General features: G+C 32.7%; 1 protein-coding gene and 1 long non-coding RNA gene across 3 annotated transcripts; both read right to left on the bottom strand.

Annotated features, from left to right (window-relative positions):
- Positions 1 to 4567: 4567 nt before the first annotated feature.
- Positions 4568 to 8974, bottom strand: LOC120129546 (vesicle-associated membrane protein 721-like). Of its 2 annotated transcripts, none has more exons than XM_039147012.1 (5): positions 8683 to 8974; positions 6867 to 7008; positions 6297 to 6417; positions 6062 to 6124; positions 4568 to 4941 (listed from the first exon to the last, which is right to left on the bottom strand). In XM_039147012.1, exons 1-5 carry the CDS (start codon positions 8870 to 8872, stop codon positions 4798 to 4800), a joined length of 660 nt encoding a protein of 219 aa, XP_039002943.1. In that variant the 5' UTR covers positions 8873 to 8974; the 3' UTR covers positions 4568 to 4797. The 2 variants fall into 2 exon arrangements, with proteins under 2 accessions (XP_039002943.1, XP_039002944.1); XM_039147013.1 differs by lacking the exon at positions 4568 to 4941 and adding an exon at positions 5825 to 5846 and having other exon boundaries at positions 6012 to 6124.
- Positions 8975 to 11171: 2197 nt separating this feature from the next.
- Positions 11172 to 12086, bottom strand: LOC120129763. Its single transcript, XR_005516784.1, has 2 exons — positions 11886 to 12086; positions 11172 to 11216 (listed from the first exon to the last, which is right to left on the bottom strand). It is a non-coding gene; the product is annotated as an uncharacterized LOC120129763 (long non-coding RNA).
- Between the last annotated feature and the right edge of the window lie 263 nt (positions 12087 to 12349).

The following is a 12349-nucleotide window of genomic DNA, read 5'->3' as shown; positions in this document are numbered from 1 at the left end:
TCCTTTTTCATTAACCTATGGGATTGAAGCAGTCTTACCAATTGAGGTAGAAATTCCCTCATTATAGGTTCTATCAGAAGTAAATCTAGATGAAGTAGACTGGGCACAAGCCAGATATGACCAGTTAAATTTGATCGAAGAAAAAAGAATGAAAGCAATTTGTCATGGTCACATGTACCAAAAGAGGATGATACGAGCACATGATAAGAAAGTTCGCCTCCGAGAATTTTACGAAGGAGATCTTGTGCTCATAAGGATTTTACCTTTTCAAAAGGATCACCGAGGAAAGTGGATGCCAAATTGAGAAGGACCTTATGTTGTAAAACAGGTTTTTCTGGAGGAGCTTTAGTCCTTACTGAAATGGATGGACCTGAATTGCCTTACCCAGTAAATTCAGATGCAGTTAAAAAATATTTTGCATGAAGGGAAGAAGGATTTGAGAAACTCCATACCTTCATCATGATTTCGAGGTCCTTTTGACAGAAGCTACACTTAAATCACTTTACAGTGTGTCAGTTCAAAAGTATTTATGCTATTGATGTTTGAAGATGCCTACTTTGTCTTTTACAAAATAAAAGTTTGCCATGTAAATTCTTTGTTTAAATAAAAAATATTTTCTTTTTGCAAAGCATCTTGATTTGAAAATTTAAAATATGTAGTTTAATTTGAAGTATATAAAATCACGGTATATTATTGTACAAAAAGTCTTTGAAGAATACTGATATTCTGAGGCTAACAATGATTTTAACATATGATGACATGATACATGAAATATTGAAGTATAGGAGATTTCAGATACTTGATGACGATCTGAAATATTTGTTATCAATTGAATGGTTGTCATTTGTATTGGTGGAATTTAAGAAGAACAAAGACAAGTTTAGATTTGACAAAAAGGATCAAAATGGTCGGTTGAGATGAAATGATTATGCACCTATGATGAGACTGAGTTAAGAAGAGATAATTAAAAGGTGTCCTTGTTCGAAGAAAAAGAAAATACCCTGATATTTTGTCATTGTACACATTTTAGGCATAAATAGGATCATAACATTCATAAATGCATGATAGCGAACAATATTACACCTGCATGTTTTTTTTTGAAAAGAGAGCCGAAAGTTTAAATCCCTAAAAAGAGGGATATTCAAAGAACGCATGAGTCTAGTATCCACGGAAGATTAGTGGTACAAGTTTCTTCAATATTGCAGATTTGGTCTCCACGGAAGATTAGTGGAAGCAAATCAATCTTGAATTTGATCTTCACGGAAGAGTAGAGAAACATATTCTTTTCAAGTCATTTCAGCCTTCACAAAAAGAGTAGTAAAGCAAGATCATATCAAAAGTTCGATCTCCACGGAAGAGTAATGGAACAAATTTTTATCAAATAAAAGGCCACTCGAAGAAAACTTATTGTCTTTTTATCTTTGCTTTATTCTTGTTAACACAAAAATAAGCAAAGAGGGACAGCTGTCGACATTAGTTTTCGTCCGAGTGACGTTTATTTTATATTTACGTTATAAATATTATAATAAATATTATTATATTATAATTATATTATTATTATTATTAGTTATAATTTTACATGCCCCAAATAAAAATAATTACAACACGAATGCCCAATTACAAGCATAGCCCTGGACCCATGTTATAACTAGATTCGATCCAAGAAGCCCAACAAGCCCGACGCATAACCAGATTCAACCCAAACAGTCCAACAGGCCCAGTATCAGATCCAATGGTGATTAGGGTTTCACGCATGTCTCTCCAGCCGCCAGCTTGTTTCCACCGTTGGATCAGGAAGCAAATCTACGGTCACCAGTGCAACCAGTAAAACCCTAGGGCTATTCCGGCGCCGCAATAGAAGTGATGATGCCTCCGTCGTCGAACTATCCAACCGGTGCATGCCACAATGATATCATATCGTCTTAGATCGAAGCAAGATCTAGGTGCATTCTCCACCGCACAGCTCACCACCCCTAGGGTGAGTCACCACCATAGCTCCGGTGACTCACCGGGATACAGTCTTTTAACTGATCCAGAGGGAGCATCGAAACCCCCTATAAATAGGGTGAACCTGCAAATGAACAACAAGCAAGCCAAGGTAAACACAACAAACATCCAGTACACAAAAAAATTAGAAAATAAAAGAGTGAAAGAAGCGAAGCCTTACCACGCACCGCCGGATAAGATGAACCATCGAAGGTATAAACCTTAGATCTATTTTGATTGAAGGTTGTTTAGGGTAAACGAAGTTTGGTTTAGGCTTTAGGGGGAAAAAAGGAATTTTTTAGGGGTATTATATGTTTTTCGGCCACCGTGGGTGGTGGCCGGCGGTGCACGATCACCAGCTGGCGGCTGATCTCCCTCAGGCGAGGAAGCTAGAGAGAACCGAGAGATATCTCTTAGTTAGAGAGAGAATAAGAGAGGAAAATGAGGTTTAAGGCCTCATTAGGCTTAATAAAGGCCTATTTATATCCCTCCTCGAATAGCGTCGTTTTGGGGAGAGACTTGTGCGTAAATACGGGTATGGGCAAATTGTACCCAAGGTCCATGTAATTTTGTAAACATTCAATTTAGTCACTGAAAGCATGTTTTCGTATAATTTAATTTAATCTTCAAGTTTTATTAATTTTCATTTTGATCATTGTCACACATACATGTATATTTAGGTTAAATATCTATTTAGTCCCTTAAATATTAATAAATTTTATTTTAATCCCGTATTAGTAAATTAAGGGTAAATTACATAATTAGTATATAATTCTAGGAGTATTTCAAATTAAGATTAATTAATATTAATATTTTATGTATTAATTATTAATAATTATTACATTATGTACTTAATTAGCATTTATACATTAGGATTATTATCATACATAATTTATTAAATTAATATGATTATAATATAATTTTATAATAGGATTAATAATAGACTTTTTATTTATATTAAGCTTTAAATACAAGTTTATCATTTACTGCAAAGATATTTAATTAATAAATTCCAGTACCAATTTTAGGCATTATGTAGTGCTAATCCTTCCCCATACGTAACCGACTCCCGAACTCATTTTTCTGGTAAGAACACCCGAGTTGTATTATTTTAATATTATTCTTAGGAATTTTATGAGAATAATATGATATTTTGGGGACCAGTCTCACCAAATTAAAAGATTGGTGGCGACTCTACAACTTGGTGTTTCATCTGATTCAAGGAGGATAAACACTTACTTTTTCGAGACTAGTTACACCGTTTGGGGTGTACTATTTGCACTCTTCGTCGTCGGACAGAGAAACATCTCGACACCTATATCTGCTCGATAATATGAGAAATAAATTATCTATTTAGTCTCATTTATTATTTTATTTTTGTTTTGATCCTCAAATTATTTTTTTCTTCAAAACAGAAACGAAGTAATAAATGAATGTACCCTTAATTTTTTTTTTCATTACTTCATGTATTATGTGAAGTTTTTTATTTGATTTTTATGAGTTATAAATTCAATTATATTTTTAAATTTATATTTTATTGGAGTATCCATCATTTCAATTCATTTATTCAAGTCATTTTAAATTTTAAACTGGATCAAGTTGAATTAGTTAATTTTGAGTTCGATTGGGATAATTTGGATCGTTACCTTTTCATAGTCAAAATCGTAATGGGATAGATTCAAATTAAAAGTAGTATTTATTCGAAATACTGATAATCGGTTGACAATAAACGTTCAAACCCCCTACATATATTGTGCTCGAGTCTAAACCCTCTAAGAATAACTATCATTCCATACTCAACAGGTTGTATCGGTCTGTAAGTGAGATTACTTAATGAAACTTTTAGCTAATAACTGCGCTATTTTTAGGTTCTTGACTTCTTTCCAATGATCTAACATTTGGGATTTATTGAGAATATTTATATGTTATATTAGTTCAAACTATTGACATGTTGGTATATATATATAAACTTAGAAGAAACTAAATCTGAATATCAAATTTAGATTTTTCTCAGGGAATGAAACCATGGGAATATTTTTTTTATTATAACCACAGGTATTCTGCCCACTAATCGATTGATTGGATCGGATATTACGGAGATCCATTACAAGAGCTCGTTCTCAAGTCCTCATAACATAGTTTAACAATAATCAAGCTGAATTCACACGAAACAAGCGTGAATATCATACAACAAATGAATTTCAAATTCGCTAACACTTTAACAATACTTATTTGGCTCTTCTATTCCTACAGGTGGTGGTTACAGAAGGGGCAGCGACTATAGCCGTGGCTGCGGAAGGAAGGGCAGTGGTCACTCAAGGGGTGGCTAAAACACTTGCTTTGGCCAACTTAACTTTGGAACTCTAATGACAATCTATTCTCTAACTCGAATACTATTTGATCTGGTTGAGATAAATACAACGATATTCTAAACAATAAAATGAGTTTCAGCTCGTGCTCTAACTTGTGTACGAACACCTACCTATTCAAGAATTATATGAAAATTTATGAGCACCAAAGGATGCATAACATGGCTCAGTCATAGAATAACTTGAAAATGCTTCATTCGTATTCTTTTCGAAATTTTCCAATAGATACATATATATATCAACACATCAACATACTGCTCAAAAGAATACTAAAATACAAATTTATATTATACATGCACACAGTCTTCTGATATAGGCTATAATATAAAGCAAATGTAGTTCAAAAAATCTTTAGCTAGAAGGAGCATCATACATTACTTGTTACTGCAACAATTCCGAGCTATGAGACGACAGTGGAATGTCGAGTGGATGAGCAATTAAATCAACATTTGAAGCCATGGCAAACGGACAGTACGATGATGAGAATCAAAGCAATCAGGATTCCGAGAACAATCAGCTTTATCTTCATGTTCTGTAACCACATCTTTCTCCTCATCTGAGTTCCCTGCTGCCGGAAATCTTGTGCCTACAACGCCCAAAAAAAAATCAAATACCCTTATTATCCCTAACATATAATTTTGAAGCACATTTAGGAGAATCATGTGAGAAATTTCCGGGTTCTCGAATTGAATTATTCAGCTAGCTCTTGAATATTTGGGAACTAGTATTGATAAACTCTTTTAAAATGAAAGAAATGTACAATTCAACCACATATGTTCAAGGATCCTGCATTTAACTTAACTTTCTTGTCTTGGAGTTGCCTCATGATGCTAACGTTAACAATTTTGTTTTCATGTTTTATCAATTACTCAGATAACAAAACTAAATTATTGCCCTACATATTATGTTGTTTCGACTTTTCATTTTTCTTGACTCGTTTATGCCCAACACAATTCCGGATATAAGTGTGGGATATAACTTTTCAAGGATCCCTATAATACCAACTAGTCAGATAACAAACCCAAATTATTGCCCTACCTATTATGTTGTTTCGACTTTTCATTTTTCTTAAATCATCTATGCCCAACACAATTCCAGATATAAGTGTGGGATATAACCTTTCAAGGACCCCTATAATACCAAGTAGTCAGATAACAAACCCTTTTCATTTTTCTTAAATTATCTATGCCCAACACAATTCCGGATATAAGTGTGGGATATAACCCTTCATGGACCCTTATATATACTTTCAAAAAATTGAACATACAAGTATTTTAAACTTGCAGGCAAGTCCAACCAACAAACCTACATATGATCTAATTCCCAGTGAAGATTCAGAAAACAAATGAGTTAACTAATGATGTGGCTATTCTAAACCAAATTTTAAAATATATGCTGATTTGTAAGCGGTTAGACAGTTTAAACAGTGAGTCACCTAAGAAACCCAAATAATGCCTCATTTATGGTCTATCCAAAGTGCAGTTTTAGGAACCCATCAAGCGACCTCAGTGGTAAAAGGACTATTATTCTCCCTAGAGGTATTGGGTTCGAGCAGCTGTATGCATCTGTACGGTGTGTTGTCAATTGCTAAAAAAGATTTTGAACACATGCTACCTTATAACCCTAGACTAATAAAAAAAAGTGCAGTTTTTGAGAACATCGCAAATATTGTTTAAAGTAGAACAGTATGATATCCATTTGCTGACCTGGGAACGGAGATTTTCTGTTTTATCCACCAGAAGCTCAATTTTCTCACCACGGTCCAGAACCTGCAAAAGAATCGTTAAAGAGGAAAACACAAAAAAGGATCACCAAACATTTTATTATCAATGTCCGTTTATTTGTAAAGACGGACTCTTCACACTAAGAACCCTCAGGCAATAGTCCATCTTATCATGCACACAAGACAACTATGAAAGATGACAGTAAGTCAAAAATTACCTTCTCGATATTTTCCATCATAACTCCTTTGACTTCTGAAACTTGAGCTTTCACCTTGGCAATCTTACTGATCTCCTCAGGATGCTCAATGCAATACTGCATATGCTCTTTCAATTTTGGCCTAGAGCATTAACGATATAATAAAAACATAGCTATCAACGCACTTGATAACAGAAAAGACATTTTCTAGCAATACCTGTGTCCAACGTATATACGGACATGGGTACAAGTAGGGACGGACGCGGGATTTTATATTAAGGGGGTGAACTAGAACTTATAAAATTCTAGGGGGGACGAACTTGAACTTATAAAATTTTAGGGGGCGAAAACAGATTTTCAATAGAAAATACATAGAAAAAATTTAAAATATATGTTAATTTTAGAATTTTAGGGGGCAACCATCTCGCCTAGGTCCAACCCTGGGTACAAGAATATAACCCTCCAAGAAGACAAAGGATCCTCCAAGGAAAAGAATCGAACATACTAATAACAGACACATACTAATCTGACACTCCAACTCAAGTCAATAATGAATAACACAACTCTTTAAGTTCAAGGAAAAGAGAATACCCAAACTCCTTGCTCAAGCTGTTGGCAGGAGCAGCTGCAGCTTTTCCTCCACCATATCTCTTGGTAAAGTCCTCTTTAATTCTCTCGAGAAATGCCATAGGAACCTGTCGGCCAACGGATTCAGTAGCAACCACACAATAGACTGCATAGATGTAGGAGGTTAATTCAAACAAGTATAGAAGTAACCTTATATTTATGATAAAGGATGCAACAGAACAAACAAGTTGTGAAATGACTGGAAAACATCATGTAAGAACCAAAAGTACCCATTGAAATGAATACCTAGGCTTTCAGTCTTTCAATGTATGATTAAAAAAGTTAAGGGACCAAACCTCCCATTCTTCTTCTACAAGCAATGAGGAACCGACACTTCTGTTAGACGAGTGTCCAAGTATCACATAATTGTTTGACACAGAAAATTACGTATAGGACACATAATGACACATTAAAAAAGTAAAAGTAAATCGGACATGGTCAAAACATATCATGGAACATCCGGGAAGTGACACACTAGAACACATTTTTTTTTTTGCATTTTTCTTTCAAATATGGAACCAAATATAAGCAATTTGATTCCAGTGGGATTTTTGAAGATTCAAGTTTTAAAATAAATAAATAAATAATGAAAATAATAATTGGAATACTATTCTCATGCTCATCTTTAATTAAAAAGAATCAATTTTATATTATTATATAAAAATATTTCATATTGTCTTCTTGTGTCGTACCCATGTTCCTAGGGGATGAATAAAACTCAATTTGAAAAAATATAATTTTTCAACTCGATTCGTAACTTCATAAACTAAACTCGACTTGAAATATTTCAAATAAAGTTGGGTTATAAAATAGGACTTGAATAACTCAAAATTTTTAAGTGATTCGTTATTGAAAAAATTATATAGAAATATATATGTATATCATATATGGTTATAGAAAACCGTTTAAATTGGAATCAATTATTACAATAACATTATAAATATTTATAATTTAATCTTAACAGAAACTCAAACAACTTAATTCGACGACTCAAATTTCATAAACTCGACTCAACTCGAAAAAGTTTCAAATAAAGATTGAGTTATACAGTAAGACTTCAACTCGACTAACTCAATTTTTTTTTACTCAACCAAATACTCACCTTTACATGTTATATTTTTTTCATAAATTCACCTATTGGCATGTCCATATCGTGTTGTAGGACGTTAATATTTGCTAAAGTACAGAAGTAATCAAGCTACATAACAACTTAAAAATTCTCCCATCCACGCACACACACATATAAAGTATAAGAAGACAATACCTTCAAACTAAAACTTGGGAAGCACACAATCAGCCATCCATACACTTGATTGAAATGGAAGAAAAAAAAAAGAGCCAAAACTTTTGAATCATGCTCTGTTACCACCAGATGCACGCAAAAAGTGAAGCTTTTAGTTTTCAGTTATCCAAAAATGCTAGAATTTGCTCTTGTATCGAAATGAGACCAACTGCTATTTGCTTCAAAATGTGGCTAAGAAAGAAGTAACCGTCACAATATTTCAACGCCGATTTAATTCATTACAATCGACAAGCAGTCAATATTTTAGATAAACTCAAATTACTAAAGTTCCAAACACTACAAGTTAAATCATCTATTTTCCTAAAATAGAAAGAATCCAACTGATTCTATCAATAAAAACAAACATAGAAACAAACTGCTTCTTTGGACCAAAGAAACAGCGAGAAAAGGCAGATCACAGAGAAATCGATAAACTAAACTGGAAAATTAAAAAAAAGATTAAAAAAATGAGAGAGGGGGGGAGAGAGAGGAGATTACTGAAGCCGTTATCGACAAGATAGTTGAAGGTATGGCCATCGCAGTTGTAAGTGAACTTGTTGTTTGAAGCAGGAAGTTTCTGAAGACACTGAGAAGCTATACCGGTGAAGTTGCCGGTGAACTCCGTGTAGTCGGCTAACACCGCCGTGCCACGAGCAACAAAGGCGTAGATCAACGATTGTTGCCCCATCGAAGAACAATCCTTCCCCCTATGCGATGGAATCTAAGGAAAAAGAGAGGAAAGATCGGGCGTTTTTGATTTGGAGAGGGAAACAAAAATGAAAAAGAAGATAAAGCAAGGAGACCTTCCTATGTCTTTTTCGCTTAGATGAGAAGTTTTTTTTTTTTTTTTTTTTTAATTATCTGTGTATTTTTAGATTGGGTAATCTACATATATAGTATCTGAACTATATTAAAATAATATTTTTAATCAACAACTTTTAAAAGTTATAAAATGATCATCACATTTATATAATTATTATAAAATGTATATTAAATTTTATAATCTACACTAATTATTTTATAATAATTAATCCTGAGTATGTAAAGGAGAATTATAATAATTTTTCACAAAATTGATTCCACTTGATCCAAATTCAATTTTTTTTTTTTAAAAAAAAATATGTTTTATAAGATTAGATTGAGTCCGAATAATTTGATTATCCCTCATTAAGATGCAATTAGGATGAAATTTATGTTATCATTCAGCTCTTTGGAATTGGGTGTACTTCAATCGATTTACTGTGCGGGAAGCATGATTTAACATAGGGATTAAAGTATGGCTTAAGTTTGTGTTGGTTAACTTCATATTTTTCTTGTTTGCAATTGCATGTTTACATGATAATTCGATCCATGGCTGCTTTTTTTGTTTTCTCTTAAAGCTTTAGGAAATAGTGTATATAGAGATGAATCTTTGGTTCATTTGATCTAACCTTGACCTGAAAATAAGAGTGTAAATCTGACCTGATATAAAATAAAAACTTAGTTAATATTTACTCGTGCATCACTAATATCTGCAAATAAAAACAAAGCGTGGACAGCAGGGATCAAAACTGCACGGGCATAGCCCAACTAATATTAAGTCTGTCTCCTCAACCACTCGGACATATCGGCAATTTGTTGAACCGATCTAAAATTATAGTATAAAAAATTTACACGACGTTCTAGCTACCACATTCACCAAATTTTGTATGGTCCCTATAATAGAGGGACCTACCTTGTACTTTCATCAGAAAAATGTGTATTATTTTGTCAATGGATCAATAATCGGCCATGTGATGATTATTGAAAACATCTTCAATAATGTGCCAAGTTCCAAAAAATACCCAAAGACATCTTTCAAATTTTAGATTTAAATATTTTTAAGTACATAATTCATTCATACTTGAACTTTGAGAGGTTATGAAAAGTTTAAACATTATATTAAAAAATTATATAGATATATATCTTACATTTATACTTAAATTCAAATATTATATGTACATTTTTTGTCATGGAAATTTGAAAAACAAAATGTTGGAACAACACCGTCGGACATTAGTAGTATGCAGCTTCTATCCTCTATTAACAAAGAATAAAAAACCGGATTGTAAGCCGAACCGATAAAACCCGAGCAAGGTTGAGAAACCCGAATCATATCTTGTATTGATGGTTGGAGTAACATATTGAAATATACGGTGCGGTCCATTGCACCCATAGTTTTACTGTATACAGAGAAAACACTGGCATAAGCTGTCTCAAATTAGATTGGTATAGGCTATTCAAATTTGCAGTATCTGTAGGTTACCTTGGATTGTATGTTTCTACTGATAATTCTAGTTCATAGATATGTATGACGACTGATAGTTTAGGTAATAAAACTAAACTTTAGATATGATTTTGAATTTTTTTTTTGAAGTTTAGATATTAAAACGGACTATAAATGATAGTTTAAGTATAAAATGTGTTAAATTTTTAATGGTGGGGTGCTAAAATGAAATGAAGAATCAGAGCAGCATAAATATACGTACGACGACTATATACACAGGAAACATAGTTTTATGTAATATTGCCAATACAAAATGACTAACCTGAATGGGAAGAGTGACCAAGCCACCACAGCACACTCCAGCAAAGAAGAACTCAGGAGATATTCCCTGCATTAGAGGTAAAAACTATTTTTTATTTATATTTAATTATAAACAGATGTAAATATTAAATTAATATAAAAATAGAATTTTATTTTTTAGGATTGAAGTAAAAATAAGTATTGATTAGACTCGAGTGTAAATGTTGGATATGCGTACACATTCAACAGAAGCTATAAGCTATATTAAATTAATATATATAAATATGTGTGTGTTTATATTGATTAGACTCGAGTGTAAATGTTGGATATGCGTATACATTCAACATGAATACATGTATCAAATAACATTTTCCAGTTGGTCATGAAAAAAAAACTCAGGTCGTTGTAAATCACTGAAGCCTATGAGATTGCCATACTTTTAAACAGCACGCCTTATTTGCAAAACCTTCTCTTCACCTATCCCTAACTGGACTCATCATAAACATTAAGAAAAGAACTGAAGGATTATCATAATGGAATCAACCAAATCATGAACAAGCTATAAATCGATCCATTTATGCATAAATATTAAGAATGAAACGTATTGGATATATTCATTTTTTGTAAATTATTGTTTTGAAAGTCGAATTTGTTTATTATTCATATTAAATTTGAATATTATATCCAAAATAAGTAACATCATTGGTCATATATACTTATTTCTTAATAGTATGAGATGATTATAAGGTAATATCTATTTAGATATTTTCTTAACCTATTGACAACACACACCTGTAGACGCAACTGCTCGTACCTGAACCTCTAGGAAGAACAACACTTTCCTTTACCACTAAGACACTCAATGGGTTCTTGGTCAGATATACAAATTCACTAAATATTTATTTACATAAAGAATTAAAGTATAACAGACAATGGACTCGAATTTAGATATCTAAATCTATTATTTCTAAAAGTAAAATGAGTTTGTAAAACTAATTATCAGCAAAAATGAACGAAATCGGATAATGAATATCTAAAACATTAGTGTGTGCATCTGCTGCCAATAGTAATTATGATATTTGGACTAGTACAAATGAATTGAATATCCCCAAATATCTTAATACGCACTACCATGTCTGCATAGAAATAAACAAACCTTGGAACAAACATATCAGATGCTCCACTTTGTCTAAACAGCTTTCCAAGGTAAAATGGTATCATATCATTGATGCAAACTCCCCTAAATTTTCAAGTCACGAATTAGTAACGAAGAACAAAAACATTTAGGAATCATAAGCTACAAAGAAAGGAATAAAGAACAAGCCATTACCACGGTTAGAATTGGTAAAATTAGCGGTTAAAGTGTTGGGAATTAACCTAGTAATTTCCCTATAACCAGATTAGTGAGAATGTGAAATAAAAGCAGAAAAATAATATCCGAAATTGATAACGGAGTTCAGCCAATTATGCCTACGTCTCCGGACTGTTGCAGATCTTTTACTAAAGGGAGAAAATTTACAGGTGTTTACAAAAACACTTGAGAGAGAGCTAGAATGATTTGGGGATGCTTTTGAAGCTAAATGGGTTAGGGTATTTATAGTTGAAGCTTAAGAACTAATC

Source organism: Hibiscus syriacus, unplaced genomic scaffold (assembly GCF_006381635.1).
Source record: "Hibiscus syriacus cultivar Baekdansim isolate YM2019G1 unplaced genomic scaffold, ASM638163v2 tig00110503_pilon, whole genome shotgun sequence".
Taxonomy (NCBI): Eukaryota; Viridiplantae; Streptophyta; class Magnoliopsida; order Malvales; family Malvaceae; genus Hibiscus; species Hibiscus syriacus.
The sequence above is the reverse complement of the archived record's forward strand: the minus strand, read 5'-3'. Positions and strand labels throughout refer to the sequence as shown.

What these genes read in the sequence shown, in the direction of transcription:
- LOC120129546 (XM_039147012.1), bottom strand. Translation starts at nt 8,872, where the DNA reads ATGGGGCAACAATCGTTGATCTACGCCTTTGTTGCTCGTGGCACGGCG. An exon ending in AGCTTGAGCAAGGAGTTTGG is followed by an intron (nt 6,418 to 6,866) that starts GTATTCTCTTTT and finishes TTAATGCTCTAG; the next exon opens with GCCAAAATTGAAAGAGCATA. An exon ending in TGATGGAAAATATCGAGAAG is followed by an intron (nt 6,125 to 6,296) that starts GTAATTTTTGAC and finishes ATTCTTTTGCAG; the next exon opens with GTTCTGGACCGTGGTGAGAA.